The following is a 23,341-nucleotide window of genomic DNA, read 5'->3' as shown; positions in this document are numbered from 1 at the left end:
TTGACCCTTTGGTCACTCTCCTATTTACAGAGAGTCATCTCAATTTAATCTTAATGGATCTTATCCTATTAGATATTAAATTTTCATTTAATTATCTTTACGTGTTGGACATTGGATCTTCATCTAATTATCCCTAGCTTGATAGAATGTGGATATCTATCCAAATATCCATTCTAAGCTCTTATTAGGTTTCACCCAATGGATCCAATAAAATAAAGAATTATTAAATATCATATATCCAATCATCTATTCAATCATTGTGTCATCCGTGAGTTACACATGTCAAAACTTCTTTTGACTCAGAACTTTTTCTAACTCAGTGAATTATTATCCTCATAATAATTAACTTAACTCATCGACTATGAACGTACTAGGCTACTACGCTATAGTCCTCAAACGATATATGGGGATATAATTCATTGGACATGTCTGTCTTCAATTATCATATATCTATAATCCATCATTCATCTAATATCCCAAAGATCATATACCAAGCATGGTACTATTAGGCTTATACGATATCTATCTGAGTATCACTCTGATTAGATTCTCTTATAGAACTCTTTCAATCTGAATCTCATGCTTATTGAATTCATCATGATTTGATTGACTCTGGCCAGGGGTTTGCCATAGTGAGAACATACAAGATATTCCTCTCATGATACTAAGAGTGAATAATCTTCTATTGATACCCAATTGCCTTTGTAAGGTTGGCTACTACTCCCGATGACCGGTTATGCTATATTTGAAACTTCTAAACATATACGTCTTGTATCAAAAAATGAAGTACTTAAACAAGATATCCTTAGTGTCTCAAGCCTAAAGACCAGTTATATAATTGGGACCACGGAATCGCTATCTAACAATGAGGTATCATTAACCATCTAACATTTTGTAAGTGAATTCATTCTTCAATGAGCACCGACACTATATCCCTAGTGTCCCAACGTAAGCAGCTATGAGACCAGTTGCCTCCATCATATAGATGGGTATATAACACATTGGTCTGTTCGGCTATCTCGATATCCTTCTCGAGTAACCCATGATCGGAAACATTTAGTGATCTATGTTTATATGTGAATTAGTCTCACTATCATAATCTCATCATGATCTAATTCTCATTATACAGATCTAAGAATACCATAACATATATTTATCATATAATATAAAATAAAAATATATAATAATAATAATAAAAAAGATTATGCAACGTGTCATACGTTTCATCACTAATGTGATTTGCTTGCAAGGTACATATAATTAGCAAGAAATTGGTCGAGATGGGCTTCTCGTGAATATCTTAGGCGAAAGGGGAGCTGCTCGAGTTATGGTTGCCAGCTTCCCCCTTTGACTAATGAAACTCCCATCATACCTTGTCTAGGCATTGGTTCACCAGTCGTAATTATGCCTTGAGCAAGTCGTTTATTGAATATATCGAAATGAGTGTCCAACTCGTGAAAGGCTGAGGTGGTGCAATGGAGTGGGGGAGCGCTACACTCCGCCATCATGGAGCTTGAGTCCCCGAGTTGCCCCTCGACTAACTAAGGGTGGTCTTGGTGCATCGAGGGTGATTCGGTCAGGGTAGGCCTGAGGGGTGTGGGAACAAGCAATAACTGGACCACTAGTCGTGGTTGCAGAATATGCGTCATTTATTGAGTCAGTTGAGGCAATAGAGGAGTGATGGTTTTCATCATCTAGGCAAGTGCTTGCACCTGGTGTGTGTGGTTTAGGAAAGCCTCAGCACAGACCACCAACAATCATGTGTTGGCTCTGGAGGGGAGAACTCAGGGTTATTAAATAGGCGCCAATAGTGCTAAGGGGTCTAGGCCAAGGTGGACCCGTCTACTTGTGGGAGGGTGAGCATTTGTTCTCCTTGGTCGAAGGTATTGTGTGTATGTGAAAGAACCTCAACGCTAGAGCACTTAGTTAAGTGGATTAACCGGTAGACACTTTTACGACATTCAACTCTTCTTCTAGTACCAAAAATATTATGCACCTTTATGTCATGGCCTAGGAGACGGTACAGCATGGTCTAGTCCTAAAAGTGCAGAGTCATCCAACGATTCCTCAAGGAGATGACGGATGGGAGAGCGAGGTCAAGCTGGGGAGGTTAGCTTTGAGGCGCTAATCGAGCCTTCAAGAGCATCCCAAAGTGGAAACGTGTTACACTCGCTCTATATCGAGATTCTGTACAATAGGTCAATGTTGGAGGGGGATTCCTAACTCGTCCCATCCAATAGTTAAGTTAGATTCTGTACAATAGGTCAGTTTCTTTGTGTGTTGGACAAATGTTGTGTTGTGTTCTATATCGACTCCACGGTGACTGTTGACTGATGACCTATAGCTGATACGAGAATATTCCTCATCTACAAACGATTATATAAGACCTTCAAACAAAAGGCCTTTTACACGAGGAATTATAGGTAGCTGTCACATACACTATCACATCGAAGTTTCCAAGATCAACCACACTTACTGGGTATAAAAACAATAAATAAAGTTGCAAGGAGTAACATCACCATACATGAGAACATTTGGAATCTTGCCCATGTTATCACCACCAAGTGTGTCTGATAGAATTTTCAGCAACTACATGTTCCCTCGTACCTCTCTGACGAGGGAAATAAAAGCAATTACGACCGCTCTAAATCAATTAATAACATCATATAAGTCTATTAAGCATATGAAACCGATAATTTAACTCATCAAATAAACGAGTTTTCCTATCGATTTGAATCATAACATCGTTTATCATTTCATCGTTCTCTCAAATCGATCATTTATACGGCTATTTGGTCAAATCCACTTAACCGTCCAACATCAAACTCCCGTACAAACCCAGTCACGACGCGACAAGCATTGAATCGTGAGGTTGCCGACAACACAACCCCTCGGGGCGGAGTTCACCTGTGAAGTCCGAGACAGGGACAGAGTTTGCCTTCGCACAAATGCAGCACCCATTACGTCACCACAGTTGTTGTCAGTGGAATCGGATAAAGACTGTTTCCTGTCTCGACCGTGACACGGCAGCCTCACGAAACTCATTCTCTTCACCCCTCTTTATAAACACAAAATTACATTTATGTCCCTCTAAAGTACATATATCATATATCATTTTAAATAATTTGTAATTAACCTTGAAAATTTACATTAATTCCCACGTAATATTACTAACTCTAGGTTTTGATCTCATTTCATAAGACATTTTCTTTAGCCTAAACTCCATGCTTGATCATATTCAATTTCTCGTCGATTTATTTCCAATAAAATGAAAGAAAATAAAAGAGAAAAATTATTATGATGAGAGATAAAAATATTATCTAGCACTCAATGATATATATATATATATATATATATATATATAATAGCTTCCATTTGGAGAAAATTATGCTATTTATATATTGAAAAATCCTAATATAATTTGAGGTAGTCTTGGGGTATAATTATAAATAAGAAAATGTGAGGAGCTATTTGTATGTATGAAAGGTTATAGGGGGTTGGATGCAAAGATCCATTCCATTAAGCGGAAGCTTGAAGCGAGAGAAGCTGGACCCTCTTCCCCTCTCCTTGAGTCGATGCCGACGTGCTCCTCTTCGCGATAAGGGAAAAGAATAACCCTAAATCCCGCCGACCCCGGTTCTTTCTCTGAGGGATTCCTCGTCGGATTCTTGAACGCGACGTCGAATCGAGGGTGGGAGGTGGAGGATTCGATGCGGGATTGGGGATTCTAGGGTTGGTCCGCTTTCGTTGCGCCCCCGGCCGAGTCGGACTAACATGCGCTCGATTCTGTCGAGATGTTCGTCCGTGAAGGGGCTGAGCGGTAGGAACGGAGATGGGAGCGGCAGGACGCACCTCTACCTGAATGTTTATGACTTGACGCCGGTGAATAACTACCTGTACTGGTTCGGGATCGGCGTCTTCCATTCTGGGATCGAAGGTATGCCATGCCTGGTCGGAAATTTAGGATCTGGGAGTTTCTTTATGTAATATTTCCTCTCATACGACTACTGTTTTGTTGTACTTAGTGATGCTTAGTTTGGAAATTTCCGCTCTCGATCCTCAAAAGTTCCATCTTTCTGGATCTGTGTTTTTGCTGGAAGCATTTCGTGGTGATAAAGTTTGCTGAATTGCTGAAGATTTTGTAGCAAACAGATCTGCCTGATGAATGTTGAAAGGGCGCAGTATTAGTCACTATAAACAATTTCCTAATTGGTCTGTGGTTTGCTGTAAGATTCTTCGGTCACTGCATAAGCTTTGTATTAGTTCGATTCAGGAAGCACATTGCTTTGCACGCCTAACAACAGCGCTTGTGACGCAGTGTCAATTTAAGGCGTATCTATTATCTAAGGAATTAGCAAACATAAACTGTCACTAAGAAAATCTTGCAGTCAGTGCCATGAATCTTTTAGTTCTCAACCTCATCTTTAACTGTGTTGAGTAGGTAATTGTGAATCTTAGTGAGTCTACTTTAGTGCTGCGGTTGTTCATTCTCTCAACGTGTCATTTTAGAAAGCGACCTTATTGATTCTATAGTGTTATCTTGTTTTAGACTTGACTTTGAAGGGAGACAATTCTGGCTGTTTATTTTCTGACCTACCAGTCTTCATCCTGTTAACTTGTGATTGTGGAGGATAGAGGAAGTGGAAGGTTAGCTGTTGTAGTTTTGACTTTTTGTTTCTGTATTGGTGAAACTTCCACGATAAACAACTTTGTTCACCCATATTTCCTGCTTTACATTGATCTCATAAGCTTGTTGTTTGTATCCTGTCATCTGTTCAGATAGGCTTCAACTTCTATGCTTTGTCACAAATATGATTTTGTGTTCTGCTTATAGTTCATGGCATGGAGTATGGATTCGGAGCACATGATTACTCGTCTAGCGGAGTATTTGAGGTGGAACCGAAAAGCTGTCCTGGTTTTATCTTCAGACGGTCTGTGTGGTTGGGTACCACCGATATGTCTCGTTCAGAATTTCGTGTATTTATCGAAGACCTTGCTGGAAAATATCATGGTGACACCTACCACTTGATCATCAAGAACTGCAATCATTTCACTGATGAAGTTTGCATGCGTTTGACAGGCAAGCCTATTCCAGGATGGGTAAATAGACTTGCCAGATTAGGTTATTATCTATCTTGAAACATGTTCTCTCTTCTTAGAATTTCTTTTATAAAAAAATAGTACTAACTTGTGTGATGATTGGGAAATTTCAGGGTCATTCTGCAACTGTATTCTCCCAGAGAATATTCAGGTTACAGCAGTTGGACAACTACCTGCTAATCCAGCTTATTCTGGTGAGTTTTTATACCTTTGCCTGTTTTGTAGTTTGGTTTTCCTGCTACTGCAACCATTGCTAGAACTACCAAAATCTTTGTCCAATAGAGTACTATGGCAATATCGATAATCGATATACAAGAAAAACATCCAAAAAATAGCTGAATCCTAGAAATATAGAATAATAAGTCAATTCAGGGTATTCTACATAGTTCTGATTTCATCATTTAGCTCAATTGAGTATCAACTGCATTGTTCTGAATCCTAGGGTCAGCCATTGTTTTAAGTCAAGGTCATCTTTGCTTGTCTTCTTGTTCTGTCTTCCTCTTATGTCTCTTTACCACTTGAATTTGTTAATTTCACTTGGTGCGTCATAGAAGTATGCATGGATCAGCTACCCAAGTTTCCCTTTCTATGCTCCCTAATACTACCTTAATCTTCGCTAGAGTTCTATTAAGTGTTTGTTATATGTGTCTTTTTCAGTGTCACATAAGTAACTATCGAATTTCTTTATTTACATATTTTGTTTCAGAAGATGGTTCAGATTCATATGCTTCATCATTGATAGACGAAAGCGATGAAGAAGATGCAGATCACCACCTTCTAAAGAAACCAAACGGTGATTTTGTGCATTCAAATGATGTGCCATTAAGGATTGGTAGAGATGACATCTGACTTATTTGTGTGCTTTCTTATCTTTGTCACTGTTTCTAATGTAACCACGAAAGTTACTGTACAATATCCTTTTACTATTAATCTTCTTGGTGGCTAATGTTGCAGAGTTTTCACATACTGTATTATGGGAAGTGCGTTGTGTTCCAATATATGAAGCTTGGAGCCTGGTCTGGTTTCCTGCAGCTTTCTGCATGCATAGAGCTGGCCCTTCTAAGTCTCTGAATGGCAATTTTCCTATTGCACCAGTTTATTACTACCTTGATCTAAAAGATGCAAATTACAGTATGTATACATTTAACCATCAAATGCGAAGCAAAGAAATCAAATAGCTTAATTAATATGCATCTTAATATAACAGTGATAATAACGCATCATCTACTACTTGCCTGGTTTACAAACTGCATCGCTGGCTCCAGGTTCTGATCATAATGGATTGCGAACGTTTCTCTCTAAGGAGATATTGTCTCGCTTGGTAGCAGTGCCATTTGTGTCAAAGAACAATAGGAACATCAACATGAGAAACACTATATTTACGCTATTGACTTATAGTAAATGATCATCGAATAATTTACCTGGGAAATCTGTAGATGAGGAAAGCAGCTTAAGCTTTAATTCCTTAACATATCCATTGCTTCATGCAGCCAAAATTACGCACCAGATTGATACTTTACAAGTAGCAGAAAATATTATTAGTTAACTGCAAACGAAGTAGTAAATATTCTTCATCTATGTCCCTTAACAACGTTACATATTCTTAATGGATGGTGAATAAACACTGGTTATGGATGAACTCCATGTTTGCCATACAAATTTGGCTATCAAGAATTAGTAGAGAATCAAAGTGAATCCCACGAGAGAAGCACTACTTATGGGATGTGTGACAACATATTCATCGTGCATAGGTTACTACATTTGTCACATCTTAATGCCTCAGGCATACTATGATGATTAATAATTGGTTCTTTCGTATTAAGCAAGCAGATCGAGCCAACTATGACCTCACCCTAGCAAGTCGTTCCCTTATCTCATCTAGGTCTTCATCCTCTGCACCCTCGGCAACTGCTTCACGCTGAAAATATTAGCGGCACAATAGTTTCAGCTCTTGTGAATGTCACTAAGAAACTGCTTGGTCCATGCATACATACCTCTTCAACAGCTGTGCTCACTGAAGGTTGCTTCATCTTTTCCTTCCTAACAGCATCTGGTAGCTGTGACACAGTTTCACCTGCTATTGCAGCAAGCACTTTGTCCACTTCCTCTTCTATTTCCTCCTCTATGTCCTCGGAGTCCAAAGCTGTATCAACAGCATCGTTCACCATTTCCTCCATCACCCCAGCCTAAACACAAAAAACATGTAGAATGAGAATGAAGCAGATAGACAACATCTGCAGTGCACCAATTACTACTAAAGAGCAGAATGTTAGGCTACACATGAACAAGTAAAAATCATCAGCAACTTATTGATGCCATGCAATTCGTATATTAGTTCCAAAGCCAACATATGAAACTTATTAAGAAGCATATCTGGTGTGGTCAGCATAACTATCTTTACAATTGTACTAAGGTAAATGATATGGCTTTAAGATATAAAACAGAGTTGCATGACATCAGAAATCTCTACGATCATCTGCCAACCAAGTGCCCTAATATCAAGGAATGCGACCAACCCTAATGTAGTTTATTTCAGTACTGATGCAATTCTGCATTTCATTGCGCTATATACAACATTACCATTAGTCTAATAGATACTTCTTGGAGAAGGAGAAAAAATTTTCCGTTGCACTACCAAGCATAATTTTAGGATATGTAAAGGCAGGCATCGTCTCTCCAGAACCAAACATGAGAAAGCTTCATTAGATGGAAAATTATTAAGTATCAAATTTAGTTTCATTATAATTGTGATCACTGTAAAGATTTCTCTTCAAATGTAAAGAAGTAACATTTCTCATAATGGCGAGTAATCATGATTGCTCAGGTTCCATCTCAATGAGACTTTCTATATTATTCTACACAAATGGATATGTTAAATTTAAACAAAAAAGTAAAAAAAAAAAATAAGAGCACAAAATCCAATATATCAAAGATTACCAGAAATATATTGATGATGCAGTAAGAAAGCAACAAAGTGAACTATGTTCAATGCAGGTGCAGACAAGATCCTTCAACAAATGCAAAAAAAAATCAGAAATGAAATAACAATGTAAAGATAAAGGCTCTCTAGTGACAAGCAGTAATCAATATACAATAAATATTCAATGCCGCAAACTCAACTACATAACAGTTAGTAATAATAAAGAGCAACTTATTTCAAGTACAAAATATCCAAACCTTTACACTATATCATGCACGTTGTTTAATTTGGACTATTGCATTTCTTAATTTAGTTAGGAAAGGAACAAGAACATCATCAAAATGAATACCTTAGTCATTTCTTTGCTAAATTCTTGCATTGTAGCAGCCACCTCAGGAGCTTTCATAAGATTATTAACAAGTTTCATAACCTCAGCACTCTTCGATAGATGGCCGACTGTCCTAGCCGTTGCTGAAAATAGAACCAACAACAGACAATTTCATTTTGATGTGGAACAATTTCTTACAATCTTCATATCTAGAAAAACAAGTACATCATCTAGGTGCCTAACAAACAAAAGGTCTAGGAAAGTCCAATAGAATCCCAAACAAGAAGGCAATGCATGCTAATGCATTTTTATATGTCTACTCTAGTGCCAATCAACCTACAAGTAGTAAACTTGTTCCCTTCTATTTACCATTTTATTGCACAGTGCAATAATATTTCCTCAAGTTGATTTTATTAGATAAGCAACATCACGTGAGAATATTCTTGAATAAAGAATATTATTCCCTAACATTTCTATTTAGACTCTTTTCCTATCATTTGATTATAAAAATAAAGAATGGAAAAGAGGTCATTTCCTGGGAATTGAATTATCCAGGGAGAGAAAAACTTTGCATACTAGATCATTATCATACTCCTAGAAGTTATCTTTGTATGTTTATTATACTTTCTGTTCATAATATGTTAAAACTGCTCAATGGATGCTTTGACCAAATGACAATAAGACAGGAAAAGTGCCTTTGGATGCAATAAACAATCATCAATGGTCCAATCTCATCTAGTCGACTGTATGAGTGGGAGCTGTATGCAAATTCTTTTGCTGAGATAGTATAATAACCTACATACCTCAAACTGGTCTTGTAGGCCTCCGGATTTTATACAGTAAACTTGAATACATGAAGATAAGCATAATGGATGAAATAATCTTCCCAAAAGATGCATGTAAAAATCAATTTATGCAACAAAAAATTTAAATTATATTAAGCCAAAGAGATCGAAAATGGCAATAATAAGTTCAAGTACATTTACATTATATGTTAATAAAGCATTTAATTCATTAATTTATATACCATTTGTGGGGCCAAAGTTAAACATGTCTTCAAAGAATATAGGAAACTTTTACAAATGCTAGAAGGGTGCTATGAGAATTAACAATATTATATGAACCCAAACATTTATATTCCACCGCTGCAATAGAAAGAAGCTACACAAATACAGACAGAACTACTGTAATTTGTGGTTAATACAGAAGCTAGGCCCCACAGTATTGTGCCATATCATTAACTCATTAAATTCTAAAGTGGAAACAGGCAAGTAATAGGACAAGTTTTTTCCCAGCCTTAGTTCTGATGATCTGATGGAATGAGTCTCTTTCTATGGCTGTAGGGTATCAAACAAAGTTTCATGATCGAACTCTTATCCATCAGACTTCACTGTGATCATAAGTCCCTATACATGTTTCATATAAGAAATGTCATTGAATATAAGAACCATATCTATTTTGTGGTTAGGAAGGAAGCTACAAAGCAAAGCAAGCCATGCTTAATATTAGTATATTGCTTATGCATTTCAAATGAAATTTCTCATCCAAAAATGCATCAAGAGGTTACTGTTCTCTGTAGTCCATACCAACAAGTTCACCAAGGTGCATAGAGACCGAATTCAATTGTGCCTTATTTTCATAAAGACGGTTCACAGCTCGCCTTGATCTCACAATTTCTTTAGCAAGAGACTGCATCACAAGGAAATGGTAATCAACAGTGTCAAAATAACTCAGCTTCCAAAAAAATTATATATATATATATATATATATATATATATATATATATATATATATATATATATATATACATATATATACATGTACATATATATATATATAGATATATTCATATATATTATTGAACTATCTTAGTATGCAAGTCTTCTTTGCAGATAGTGGTCTTATTATAAGAAACTTGGATCTTTACTCTATATCACAGCCTGGTATTTATGAGAAACTCCTAGTTTGTTCTCTTAGCATATTCTTAACTAATATCCGATGGCTGACCCTTTAATTGATTGTATCAGAGCATACTATGTTAGGAAAACATAGATAAAATATTTGAGTCGCCTGCTAATCATGACAAAATAACTTATGATAATTACAACCAAAGCACAACAGAATTAGTAAGTTCAAGTTCCCAATCAATTACTTTCTCAAGAAATTATGAAAAAGTTCAATTTGTGCATATTCTTCCCACCAATAATGCGGAAATCTCCGCAGAACTGACGCACGCAAAACTGAGAACGAGTATACAAAGAGATATATGACATATTTCTCGAGAGGAGATAATAAATATGATCAGCATAGTTAGATCGAACGATCGAAACAACGATCATAGCTTCTAAAAACTCTCGCTATAAGTTAGTAACCAATTCATCAAACGAATCCAAGAAACTGCATCAGGATAGAGGAGGAGGAGGAAGAGATCGGAGTTGATCCGACCTTTGCTGAAGCCATGTCGTTCCTTTTCGCGGCATCCTTTATCGCCTTCTGCACGTTCTTCTCCTCCCTCTGCACATCTGCAAGACCAATCAACTCTTTTAATAAATCGAAACTAATTGATCAAGAGAACAAGGGGGATGTACGTTCCTCGGATCTGGCGCTCGATGTTGCGGCACTCTTGGCGGAGCCGGCGCTGCCATTCGCGGAGCTGCTGTTGGGGATTGGGCTTCGGCCGCAGCAGATTCTTCACCGTCTCCATCTCCTTCCCCTGCCGCTCCTCCTCCTCCTCTCGTTGATCTTTTCTCACTCCCAACTCCGGAGAAGAGCGATCGATTCAGGCTGAGATCGAATCGGTTCTGTTCCGTTTCTAGGTCTTCTTTGTCAGCCTCCCGATTGGTTCTCCAGGCGCAAGAAAAAGCAATAAAAAAAAGGAGAAAAAAAAGGGGGAAAAGAAAACCTTTCTATGATATCCAAATAATTAAACCGTAAAGCTACCCCTTGTTTACCTGCCTATTTTGGGTGAATCCGATGGAATCCACCAATCACGAAGCAGGTTGAATCAGTATTCCTCTACTAGCCTATCAGTAACATTCTCGCCTGAACCCCGGTTGCCACGTCATCTATGACAAGTCAACTACTAAACTCGATTTTTCTATAACTAATTTGTCAACCTGTCTGTCACCGACACGTCGCCTCTCCCGACACCGCGGCAATCAAAGGGACCCACATCATTGAATCTCCCGTGGTTTTCTCCAACTTAAATGTTATTCTTCCAGATTTAGTGATTTTATGAAATTGATTGATTAGTGTTTGAATAGCAAAAATAAAGAACAAAAACTGCAATATCCGTGATTGATTAAACGAAAATGATTACAATAAGAAAATTAGCTTCGAGTAACAAGTAAACTATCCCAATACACGCAAATAGACAGCTAAAAGTCTCATGCAGGTCAAACGCTCCTAAGAGTGGCACTCGTACAGTAAACCCTGTCGAAGTGCGACGAAGGAGAGCAATGCATGACCACCGGCGCGCAGTAGGCCTTCAGCTTATAGTGCTTCTTCACCACCCCCACCGCAAACCTAATCCTCGCCCTCGCCCTCACCTCCAGCTCCACCACCCCGGCCGACTCGTTGTGCCTCAGGTTCTTCTCCACCGGGCGTAGCAGCGGCGTCGACTGTGCCGTTGCGCTCACGGTGATCGTCTGCACGTAATGACGGGGCTGATAGAACGGGGCGACCTTGGAGATGGCCACCGTCTGCTCGCCGTACCACACCGTAACCTCCATGGCGTCGTAGTACACCGAGAACCTGGTGTTGTGGTTGTAGGACCGGAGCCTGAGGTCGAAGACGCCGTTGAGCGCGTGGGCCGTGATGTTGAAGCCGCGGATGTGGGCGTCGTCGATGGTGTACTCGAGCGGCATGGGGCGGAGGGCGAGCCAGAAGACGAGGACGACGAGGCCGACGAGCACGATGAGGCCTACGGCGGTGATGGCGATGCGCCGCATGTTTCCTTGCCGCGAGGGTGGGGTGGCCGGCTGGCTGGAGGGGGCCGCCGCCGTGGTGAGCGCCGCCGCCGCGTTGTCGGGGGTCATGGTGGTGAGGGCGTTGTCGGGGGTCAGGGTGGAGGGCTGCGTGAGTGGTGATCACAAGCTGTCTGAGAACGGCATTGATTTAAAAGCTTCATAAATGGGTGATGATAGCGGCTCGCTTGTTTGCTTTGGCTTTGAATGGTTGTCCTTAAAATCCTTGATGCACACTCCAAGAACAAGACTGTGTTAGCAGTGGTAGAGAAGTGCATACTGCACCTCATTTCTCTTGATCAAAATATGTGATGTGCTGATCTTATGATACATTTTCTTGCTATTTGTCCATGTTAATTTGGATATTTGATGATGGAGATACAATAGGGGAAATGATAAGACAATTTCATTGCAAATATCACATTAACATTTCTCTCACTATCAGTAACTCAACCTTTGCCTGATTATTTGTCCGAGACTCCATTGTCCCAAGTTTCTAACGATTCCTTCTTGTCCTCTTCTCTTGCGTCCCAAGACATTCTTTCATGAGTTGGATTGATGGGACACACAATAATATAACTCTATCTAATTGTATACATAGTTTAATAAATCAATTATATATAGAGTAAAATTTCGGAAAAAAATATATAAGTTTAAAAATGTTTAGGATAGCATCTCAAGTTTAAAAATTTTTTATAGAATACGTTTGACCATGTGAAAAAAAAATAATTTAATCCTAATTAATTTAAAATTTAATTTTTTTAGACTCTCCGTCAATCCCGTTGTTGTCGCTGACAACCTTTGTACAAGGGAGGGCTACCATCGCCTATATTCTTGGTTGCCCTCTCCACTTATAAATCTCACATGATGGCTCATCGTTACCGTCTACGACTCTTATGCAAGGACCTACAACCACACCTTCGTTGTTGACTATAAAGGAACCATATAGCCTCCTTATATCCCTTCATTATCAACCGCAGGTGACGAAGGTGAGGGGGCAGCTCGCCCTCACGCCCATCCTTCGTCAGTGATTGTGAAGGGGTCATAAGATTATACTTTCACCATGGGTCAAATGAATACCGTTGTACCTTCATCACTAGATGAGTCCAACAGAGAGGGTGACCAGTATAGTAAAGAGAGGGCAATCGATAGGTTGGAGAGCAAAAAATGACCAAGGATAGGATGGAGAGCAAAAAGTGATTATTTAAAAAAATATTCTATAATTTCTTTTAAATTAAGATGAAATTAGAAATATATATATATATATATATATATATATATATATATATATATATATATATATATATATATATATATATATATATATATATATATAAAGAGAGACAAGAACAAGTAATACAATTCTAACCATTCATTTATTACAAACTTTAGAAAGACAGCATAAAGGGGAAAAGATTAAATGCAGTTGCTTGCCTGAGTAAACAAAAGCAACTCAAGTTCATATTAATAGCGTCCATTAAGAATGCTTAGTCATATTTATCATTATCTTTTGTCTAATCCTTGACCTTAGTGTTGTTATTGTTGCTACCATTCCCACCGTAGTATCCCTTGAGGGCCCTGGGAAGGTAAACCGGAAGCAGAAACCCAAAGAGATTGAAGGCCCAAAAGGCCAAATTGGCCACGGCGAGCGCGCGCCCCGCGAGGAGCCGCCGCCCTGCCCCGTGCTTGCCCTCCGCCTTCCCGACCTCGCTCGCCAGCCAATCGACGATGGTGAATAGCCGCTTGGTGTTGTAGAAGATGGGCACGAAGGCGCGCATCGGCAGCGAGAAGCGGCCCGAGAAGGTGACGCCCTCGAGGAAGACCTGGGCGGCGAGGAGGAACACGTGCGGGGCGGCAGCCCTGATGCCCTCCTTGTCCCCCGCGAGGACGCCGTCCAGGATGTAGGCCACGGGAAGGAGGAGGCCGACGACGGCGCCGACGGAGACGTAGGCGGCGAGAAGGCGGTTGCGGGCGCCGAAGACGGGCGGGTCGGCAGCCGCGCCCGGGGGGCCGAGAGGCGGGAAGGCGGTGGCTGAGAGGAGGAGGAGGTAGACGAAGGAGAAGAGGACGAAAGTGAGGTCGGTGGCTGGGACCATGCCGCTAGCGGCGAGGACGGCGACGACGGCCAGCGCGTTGACGTGGCGGAAGGAGAGGAACCGGCGGCGGCGGGGGGAGTGGGGGTGGTCGTTGTCCTCCTTCGGGAGGCGGATGTCGCCGCCGCCGGACATCGTGCGCCCTCTGTCGGATAGCTCCTTGCTGATCGAAAAATCGGATTTTGATGGTAAGGTTCGCACAGAAAGCGGATCGGTGATAGGGCAAATCGTAGGAAGCAAGGGAAAAGGAAGCTCTCTTAGGTGATCGGAATGAAACGGCGAGCAGATGGAGGAAGATGTGGTGACGGAGAATTAGGTCTGCCGGCTGCGTCGTGGAATCGTGGGGACTTGCGTTGTGGAATCCACAGGACTGCGTGGTATATCCTCGACCAAGCACGTTTCGTTGACTGTAGCCGCCAAATATACGGATATAATTAAACTCGTTTTAAATAGTTATGCATCAATATAGTCGAACCATTTTCCTACAAAATATCAAGTATTTCTTTTTTCATTTTATCGGCGCTTTGCTCTCAGTAGGAGAGCCTCATTTCTTGTCATCTTCATCGACTCGAGCATGAGAGCTCGTGAGTAATTATCCGGATGATTTTGGTCTTATGAAACGTGCTTATCAAATCTGATACGTGTTTTTAATCTCCGTCTTTTTATTCCAAGAGTCCATAATTCAACATCCTCTACTAACGGAATCTCAATTAGTGATGAAAAGGGTAGCTTAACCTCAATAACAATTTCTTTTAATGATATCAAAGATATATACTTTACATATATGCTATAGATTGATTGATGAATATATTTATCTCAAATTTGTTTCATGAAAAATACATAATAGGAAAAAACTAATATTTGTTATCATTCGATCTATCGTCAATATATCGTTGTGGTATACATTAAATAATCTTCGCTAAAGAGAGAACAAATGCTTTCGTTCTTTGGGAAAAAATTAATTAACATAAATTTATATATAAAAAAGAGATTATAAAATATGATAATTATATACTTTTTCAATCAATAAAATATTTATATAAATAATTTCATAATAATTACAATATATAAATTTTATAATTTAAAATTTTAATAATATATTATTGAAATATCAAAACAATCAGAATAACCTTATCATGATTTATTTTCCTCGATAATATTGTTTCTAACACTGTTTCGACTCCGTGTGCCGTCTCCCTTCTTCTGTTTCGCCTGCCCATTGCCTCTCTCTTCTTCGTTCTTGTCCTCGGAGAGAGTGAAGGAGCGAAGAAACAAGGGGGCCGTCTCTTCGTTCTACAGATAGAGGAGGCGAGGGAAAGGGCTGAAAGGTGTGTTTTCTATATTTTTCTTCCCAACCTGTTCTTGGCTTCAATAGTTGCATCTCTTTTGGCGCATAGGTTTCCTGTTCCGTTGTCCTGTTCTTGGTTACGTTCGAAAGAAGGATGAGAATTCATGTTGTTCTTTAGTAGCGAATTAGGCCATTATGGACAAATGTGGAGGAACTTTGTTCTCGGATTCTAGTCTTTCTTCTAAACAAAATTTTGGATCCTGACGGATTTGCTGTTTCTAGGGTTTATAGGAGGAGGGTTGTGGTGATGGCGGATCCGGCCGCATACTTCATGCGTCGGGAAATCGCCGACCAAGACGCCGGTGCGCAACTCGGGTCGCAAGTGGCTGCACCACCTGACAACCGGTTGAATTTGGCCGGGCCTTCCTCCGGCATCAGATCGTCTGAGTTTCAAGTGGAACCACTGTCGGGAGTCCTGTCATCTCATGGTGGTGGAGTGAGCCGGGGGGAGCTGGTGAAAAGAAGGAGGGGGAGGCCGAGAAAGTACGGTCCGGATGCGGCCGGGGCGGTGGCATTGGCTTTCTCGCCTACATCTTCTACCGGTCCTGCTCTGATGTCTGGCGGCCCAGATGTTGCTACTCCTAAGAGGCGCAGAGGGCGTCCGCCGGGAACCGGGAGGAAACAGAAGCTGGCTTCACATGGTGAGTTAAAACGTTACACCTTTGACAACGGGGAAAAGCTATTCTTTAGCAATGAAAGAATTGATATCATGACCACAATTAAATCATTAGTCTTATTATTCTGATGCCAACACCATAGAAGAATGGTGATGAAGAGACAAAAGTGAGTTAGCAAGACGATAGGAATATAATGCAGATTTTATCAAACAATTCTTTGTTCTGGATACTGTTGTTGTTTAATTGTCTTTTCTGGAATTTGTGCAATTTGTATGGCACTCTATATGAGCCACATGGTGAAATATAGGTACCTTGTAGGTTATTTGTTCCCAATTTTTGGTATATATAGTACAATATTTTCCATTAAATTTTAAAATGGTTCCTTGAAAAAGACGGGATTAGTTTCTGATGCCAGTGTTTGTTTTTTTTAATCATTATATTATTTTAAATGTAATGCTGATGAATCAACTTTTACTATGTAACTTTAGCTTTACATTGAGGTACTACCTGCCTTTTATGATTCTTGACATTCAACAGAGAACTGCCTCTGCTATGGGTTTTTGGTTTCAGAATATATTCTTAAATTGTGAAGCTTATTCACTATTCACACGTCCCTTTTAACTATTCATGACCCCCTTACTATTGACAATCCTTTAAAAAATATATATATATATATTAATTTACTATTTACAATCTAGTATTACTGATTTTATCTTTTTTTCTTCTCTACAACCTCTTATTTCATCCTTGCCGTTGACGTTGATGCTGTCACTACTGACGCTGCTCGTTGCCATCGCCGTCGCCGCTTGACACTGTCTAGCCCCACTCGTGGCCCTCTCGACGCTGTTATCCATGGAGAGGAAGAAGGGGAGGAGAATGAGGAGGAGGAGAAGGAAGAATAAGAGGTGGGGAAGAAGAAGAGGAGGTGGAGGAGGAGGAGGAGGAGGAAGAAGGAGAAGAAGAGGATATTTACATCCATTTGCAAAAATATAGTTTAGAAATAAAAAAAAAAATTAAAATGTATTGTAAATAGTAAAAAGGGGTTACAAATAGTAATATCCTAAATGATCTATCAAGGAATTGTGTTCATACTTTGCATTAACAAATGTGAACTACGGTTGTTGGCTTTCACCCACATACCAGTTTAGATATATGTTATTTTACGGGTTGATATTCGAGCAAGCATTTAAAAGTTGGAGGCCCAGTTCATGTTTTTTCACTTTCCTGTTGGAAGTTGCTTCCCAGTGACATGTCTGCTGTATTAGCATCTTTTCAGTTCTTTATGCTGGTTTACTGTCAATAGTGGGATTTGGCACCCTTGTATTGTTATTACCATTACCTCCAACATAATGTTTATTAGCTAAACTTCAAAAGATCACAAACTTCGGATGTATTGTGGTCCAAGTGCTAGGAATGTCCTGTCTTCTGTCAGGACTGATGAAGTTTGTGTGGGAACCTGTAGACATGCTTAAGAATTGATTTTCAAGATCCTGATCGTGCAAAATTCATAACTTATAGGCCATTCTTGGACAAAGTTGAAATACATTGTGTTTTTTAGATTGTTTGGTGCTATGGCTTCCTCACCTCGATGATGGGCTTTCCATGGTCAATGGAGAAACCTTGCATTGAGTGAGGTGCAGATATGAACTTTTGGTAAATCACAATGTACCAAATCATTGATCAGGGAAGAAATTTATTTTCTTAGCTTGGTTCCTTGTAAAACTCTGTGATTTTATATCAAACCGGTGACAACACCATATAGAGCTTGTGCATTTATATTGTCCCACGATTCGAGTTGTGTCTACCTTTTTTGTCCATGAAATGGAATATAATTGGCTTGTACATGAAAAATATTCTTACCTGTTCTTTTGAATTCATATAGCTAATTTCTTTTATGCTTTGTTTATGATTAATTTCTATGTTACTCATGATTTTTATTTACTTATTTGAATAATGAATGATTTTGACTGTTATGTCCAAGTCTGATTTCCAATTTGATTACTTTTTTGCAAAGGGGAATGGTTTTCTGGTTCAGCTGGATCAGATCTTATTCCACATGTGATAACAATTGCCATAGGAGAGGTATGATTTGCATCCTCTATTTCTTCTTTTAGTGCTTTGTAACTACTAGTTTGAAATAACTTGCTAGTTTCTTTACATTTTTGTGAGATACCTAATTGTTCTCTTTGTAGATTAAAGATAGTTGATTGTTGTAACTTTTTTATTGTTTCCATTAAGGTTCACCTTAATGGTCCGTATCGGTGTACCAACCAATGGTCGATATGGTACATATATGCCCAAAAAAATCAAAAATAGCTCAATTTTTTTTAATAGATTAGGGTTTTTAAGTTGAAAATAAATATAAATTTAGTATAATTTTAGCGAAAATAATCTAAATTTGGAAAGAATAGTGACACATATTTTTTTCGGACTTTGAGAAGTAGCTTTGTGATACATTTCGGATCGTCCTTCCGTTAATATTGAATTATCTACAAAGAAATGATTTGAATTGTTAGATTTTTTTTAAACAACTTAAACTTTAAGATTCAATGAATCAAGTAATCAATAATGAATATACTTGGTTCCACTACCAAAAAGAATGATAGGATTCAATGGGCGGTGGTTCAAGATCCTCGATCCTATATATCTGTATATCAATTGGATATGTTTATCGGACCTAATCCTGAAATTTATCCCACGACATAGTATACTGATACACTATATGCTATTGCTGCATCATTGTAGCGATGGTCGTAGTCTAATCATCGTGAATCACATGTACTTGAGGCGGCTTTTGAGGTAAGGCATGTATTAGTGTGAAGCATGGAGAATGTCAGAACTTCTACTTTCGCCATTGATCTATTGTTTTATATCATAAGATTGATCACCGTACTGCTGCTCGGAGAAGTATAACCAACTATCATCGCACTATTTTTGGCCATAAGATTTTCAATGATACGACGACCGTGAATACGATGAGCTTTGCACTGTGTCTATGTCATGTAGGTTCTGTTGCATCTGTTCAAAAGCATCCATTGCCTTCTCCTTCCCCTTCCCCTTCCCCTTTTGTGTATAAATTTAACCATTAATTCATCGAGTTCTATGATTTGAATAGGTGGTAGTATGTAAAATATTGCTCCTTAGTCCATGCAACACCCTCAAATTGTGAGGCATTGCTGTCCACGTCGTTTCCATGTTTGTGGACTGAGCGGGTTGTTGAATGCAATTGAGAAAGTGTTTCATCACCCGACTCAATTCTTTCCAACGTTACAACTGATGCTACTGCCTTTCCCTTTGCCTTTGCCTTTGCCTTTGCCTTTGTACGTTGGACGGACGACTATGATGGTCGGGTCACCCAAAACTTTATTTTCAACTTGGGTGTCTCTAGTTCCTCGAGTAGTCTGACTCGATGTTGTCTGGCTCTTTCCGTCACGTTCTAATCTTAGGGAATCTTCCTTTTAATTCTTTCAAATTTGATCTAATCCACAAATCGTAACTTTGTTGTATTTAGGAAAGTGAAAATATGAAAATGAGAGAAATGTGAGTGAGAATAAGTTTTAGAGAGTTGAGGAGATTGAGAGTGATATGAGTTGAAAGATGGGAGGAAAGGGTTTATATGGTTCAAATGGTCAATTTGACCGTTTGAAATAGGGTGATCTCAACCCTTGATCAGTAACGGTCGAAATCCGATTGTTACCAATCAGTACAGGTCGGCAATGGTTGAATTTCGACTGTTACCGCTCGGTACAGGCCTTGTATCGCTCGATACATGATCAGGTTATGGTACCACCCGGTAGAGGGTGGTTTGCGTATCGGTCCCCTATCGGATTGATATACCGCCTATACCGGGTCTATACGGGTCGATATTTATGTTATGCATTCTATTTTTTATGTTCTAAAGAAAGAACAATGACAAGCTGTAAGGTCCTAATTTATTATCAGGAGAACAGTGAATAATATCTTCACAGTAGAAGTCAAAAAGAATAAATTGAATTGCTCTAGTTCACATGGACATCAAATGTTGTGATTCAGAATGTGGCAATATTGATCATCATCATCATGGTTATCTCAGGCAAATGAGTAAATAGCCATACTGCAGCTGCTGGTTTCAGTAGCATCATGTATTATGTGCCTTTGATCATACATACAACATTTTGCATTTACAGAAGCTTACTGCGATGCAATACCACTATTCCCATCCTGATGTAGTCTTTCTTTCATCCATAACAAACGTTTTTGTAACTCTGCTATGCTTGTACAAGAAATATGATCCATTTTGCAACTGTTTTTTCTTCCTCATGTAATAATGGCATGGGTCTAGCTTATATCATCATCCTCTGAAGCTAGTCTTGGCTGGATTCCTACCAAAGAGGGTTTTGAGCAGGAGGTACATGCCTTAGTGATTTGTATACTCTTCACTGTTTGGCAGGATATTGCAACAAAGATTATGTCATTTTCACAGCAGGGACCAAGGGCTATTTGTATCCTTTCAGCTAGTGGTGTAGTTTCCACTGCGACCCTTTGTCATTATGCAACTTCCGGGGACACTATCACTTACAAGGTTATAAAATTTTTATTTTGATTCTTTAGTCAGCATACTGGCTGCTCCATGATTAAATTTTCCTTTAATATCTTTGTAAGCACTGCAAGGCCTGATATATCAGATCATCTGGGCATTGATAATGTTGCATTTCTGTTTTCTCATTTTATGTTACAGAAAAGTTACTGTGGCTCGAGTGTGCATTGGTTATCAATCATGGATGAGCAATAGTGGGAACTTTATTTTTTTTCTGTTTTAGGCAAGACTATAAACCAGCAATAACCTTAAGGATAAGTTCATTTTATGGGCAAGTGAGAAAGATTAACGTATACAATACAGTTCGATAGACTGATGATTCCTATTCCTATGTTGATCTAAGGCTAAAATTGGCTCTCAGGTTATGGAAGCTGGTAAGTCTTTGACTGCATGCCTTTTAGAGTGAGATGTTATGGTCTGGGAAATAAATCCTAGATATGGAGAACGACTCACAAATGAAGGAAAAAAAATGCAGGCTATGGAAAATGTGGATGTTGAGCAAGTTAAGCGTGATTTATTTAGGAGGTTAGTAGTTACATTGATAGAAAATATTTTAGATGCTTGTTTGGCAGACACATGGTTTGGAGCCCTCTTGTAATAAATTGTCATCCAGATTGCTAGATGAATTGTATTCTGGTATTGGAAAGATAAAACTGAGTGAAATGCTTGATGGATAAATGTGTTAAATAAAATCAAAGAAGAAATGACATAAGTGTCATAGGTCCTCAGGGAATTCACAATTAGAAGAGTGTTTTTGTTTTGTTTGATCATTGTTATTATGCCTCAAACTTCTTTTGTTATATTCTGGTAATATGATGACCTCTAAAATAGTATTTAGTAGGAATGAAGTTCATGAAAGGAAAATAATTCGCAATGATGCTTTCCATTGAAAAGGACACAGGTAGAAGCAAAATTTTGCCAAGGTAAGTTCTGAAATATCAGAATGGATTTCCATCATTAGGTTTAGTTGGCTCAGCTTAGATCAGTTGGATGCATTAGAATTTGATAGCATCGATGAAAAGTTGCCAAGAACTCATTGGAATCACCTAGTATCATTTTCACTTCTGATCAAGGATTTGACTTAATATGTCTAATGAGTAACGGGACTCATCAGAGATTAGTTGGGAACAGGTGAATGCATCATTGAACTGGATCCTTAAATTTGGGTCAATTATGTCCATACATTAATTTGGGATCTGTCCACACCTCAACAATGGAAAAAATTGTTTATCCTTTCCTCTGATCTCTAGTTAATAAGGTGATATTTTGTCTATAGTCCAGCCTAAGGAATTGGTTACAAAGAGTGGTTTACTTGTACACAGTATCTTTATAATTGAGATGTTAGGAATTTAGATTTTGATAGCCAAAAGAGTATAGTTAAGATGGATTAAAATTTGAAAGTACTAATTTTTGCAGCCGTGGTGTGTCATCCAATTAAGAGTTCTTTCTCCTGACTGCTTAATAATACGAATGCAATTTGCTGTGTATATATATATATATATATTTTCTTTTATGTGTTGCCTTGCGCTCATCAAGTTTATGTGTCATATTGGTCTGAGAAGTTTCTAAACCAAACGCTGTTCATCTTCTTCAACTTATACAGGGTCACTATGAAATACTTTGTTTATCGGGCTCATACATGGTCTCTGATACCGGTGGATCACAAGGTCGAAGTGGGTGGCTTAACATCTCTCTGTTTGGTCTCGATGGCCGGGTAATTGGCGGCAGCGTTGCTGGACCGCTATTAGCTTCGGATCCTGTACAGGTGACCGCTTCGTTCCTTATAGACGCATTGTCCTTACGACATGCAGTCGTGATGATATTATTTTTTAGATCGATGCTTATCTTCAGACCTTCGTCTGATTTGTTTCTCAAAGGGACAGGAAAACTTGATTTCCTCGTACCAACTTTGTTTCTGCATTTGCCTCTTGCTCCAACGTGTTAATATTCTTCTAGTCATTCTTGTCTAGGTGGTTGTGGGGAGTTTTGTTCACCCGGGATCGAACGCAAAGAACAAAGGCATAGCCAGACATGAATCGGGTGCTGAATCCGAACATTGGAACGAGGATGGTCAGCAGAGGATGCCATCGTCGCTTCCGACTCAAAACCTTTCCCCATCTCAAGTAGGAGGATGGTCAAGTTCGAGGCAACTGGACACGGGTGCTCATCTTAACATCGACTTAACCCATGGGTAGCACTTTTGTTGATAACGCGTAGATTGTGTTGGTCCTTTTTAGCGAGTCTCAGACCTTACGTAACTAGCACGGTTCCAGTGAGCCCTTGAGTTCGTACAATAGTTGGAAGAGTCGAGTACCTTGAGTTTATTTTTCTATAAAGAAAAAAAATTAAAAATTCAGATATTTAACGGGATTATAAGTTAAGAAGTTTTTTTTC

At 39.1% G+C, this 23,341-nt stretch overlaps 5 protein-coding genes across 12 annotated transcripts; 2 read left to right on the top strand and 3 right to left on the bottom strand.

Moving 5' to 3' along the window:
• Nucleotides 1-3,519: 3,519 nt before the first annotated feature.
• On the top strand, nucleotides 3,520-6,062 carry LOC135636911 (deSI-like protein At4g17486). 3 transcript variants are annotated; one of them, XM_065149077.1, is made up of 5 exons: nucleotides 3,520-3,937; nucleotides 4,835-5,011; nucleotides 5,081-5,122; nucleotides 5,214-5,294; nucleotides 5,807-6,062. In XM_065149077.1, exons 1-5 carry the CDS (start codon nucleotides 3,775-3,777, stop codon nucleotides 5,947-5,949), a joined length of 606 nt encoding a protein of 201 aa, XP_065005149.1. In that variant the 5' UTR covers nucleotides 3,520-3,774; the 3' UTR covers nucleotides 5,950-6,062. The 3 variants fall into 3 exon arrangements, with proteins under 3 accessions (XP_065005149.1, XP_065005148.1, XP_065005147.1); XM_065149076.1 differs by having other exon boundaries at nucleotides 3,524-3,937; nucleotides 4,835-5,122; nucleotides 5,810-6,062; XM_065149075.1 differs by having other exon boundaries at nucleotides 3,525-3,937; nucleotides 4,835-5,122.
• Nucleotides 6,063-6,266: 204 nt separating this feature from the next.
• LOC103982374 (vacuolar protein sorting-associated protein 24 homolog 1) lies at nucleotides 6,267-11,225 on the bottom strand. 6 transcript variants are annotated; one of them, XR_010496086.1, is made up of 8 exons: nucleotides 10,943-11,225; nucleotides 10,794-10,872; nucleotides 9,935-10,037; nucleotides 8,370-8,491; nucleotides 7,095-7,286; nucleotides 6,953-7,018; nucleotides 6,522-6,614; nucleotides 6,267-6,417 (listed from the first exon to the last, which is right to left on the bottom strand). XR_010496086.1 is itself a non-coding variant. In XM_065149071.1 (7 exons), the coding sequence occupies exons 1-7, from the start codon at nucleotides 11,050-11,052 to the stop codon at nucleotides 6,597-6,599; spliced, it is 690 nt and encodes a 229-aa protein (XP_065005143.1). In that variant the 5' UTR covers nucleotides 11,053-11,225; the 3' UTR covers nucleotides 6,267-6,596. The 6 variants fall into 6 exon arrangements, 4 of the variants coding, with proteins under 4 accessions (XP_065005143.1, XP_065005146.1, XP_065005145.1 ...); XR_010496087.1 differs by having other exon boundaries at nucleotides 6,953-7,008; XM_065149071.1 differs by having other exon boundaries at nucleotides 6,267-6,614.
• Nucleotides 11,226-11,743: 518 nt separating this feature from the next.
• LOC135636475 (uncharacterized protein At1g08160-like) lies at nucleotides 11,744-12,385 on the bottom strand. Its single transcript, XM_065148163.1, has one exon. The coding sequence runs from the start codon at nucleotides 12,383-12,385 to the stop codon at nucleotides 11,744-11,746; it is 642 nt and encodes a 213-aa protein (XP_065004235.1).
• Nucleotides 12,386-13,667: 1,282 nt separating this feature from the next.
• Nucleotides 13,668-14,834, bottom strand: LOC135635514 (uncharacterized). Its single transcript, XM_065146623.1, has one exon. It carries the CDS (start codon nucleotides 14,539-14,541, stop codon nucleotides 13,828-13,830), a length of 714 nt encoding a protein of 237 aa, XP_065002695.1. The 5' UTR covers nucleotides 14,542-14,834; the 3' UTR covers nucleotides 13,668-13,827.
• A 739-nt stretch (nucleotides 14,835-15,573) lies between these two features.
• Nucleotides 15,574-23,307, top strand: LOC103982376 (AT-hook motif nuclear-localized protein 9-like). Its single transcript, XM_018824675.2, has 7 exons — nucleotides 15,574-15,734; nucleotides 15,977-16,395; nucleotides 18,386-18,453; nucleotides 20,693-20,758; nucleotides 20,834-20,932; nucleotides 22,551-22,712; nucleotides 22,918-23,307. The coding sequence occupies exons 2-7, from the start codon at nucleotides 16,002-16,004 to the stop codon at nucleotides 23,140-23,142; spliced, it is 1,014 nt and encodes a 337-aa protein (XP_018680220.2). The 5' UTR covers nucleotides 15,574-15,734; nucleotides 15,977-16,001; the 3' UTR covers nucleotides 23,143-23,307.
• Nucleotides 23,308-23,341: the final 34 nt, after the last annotated feature.

This window comes from Musa acuminata, chromosome BXJ3-4, assembly GCF_036884655.1.
Source record: "Musa acuminata AAA Group cultivar baxijiao chromosome BXJ3-4, Cavendish_Baxijiao_AAA, whole genome shotgun sequence".
In the NCBI taxonomy this organism is placed as follows: domain Eukaryota; kingdom Viridiplantae; phylum Streptophyta; class Magnoliopsida; order Zingiberales; family Musaceae; genus Musa; species Musa acuminata.
Note: the sequence above shows the minus strand (reverse complement) of the source record. Positions and strands in the feature narration are given on the sequence as shown.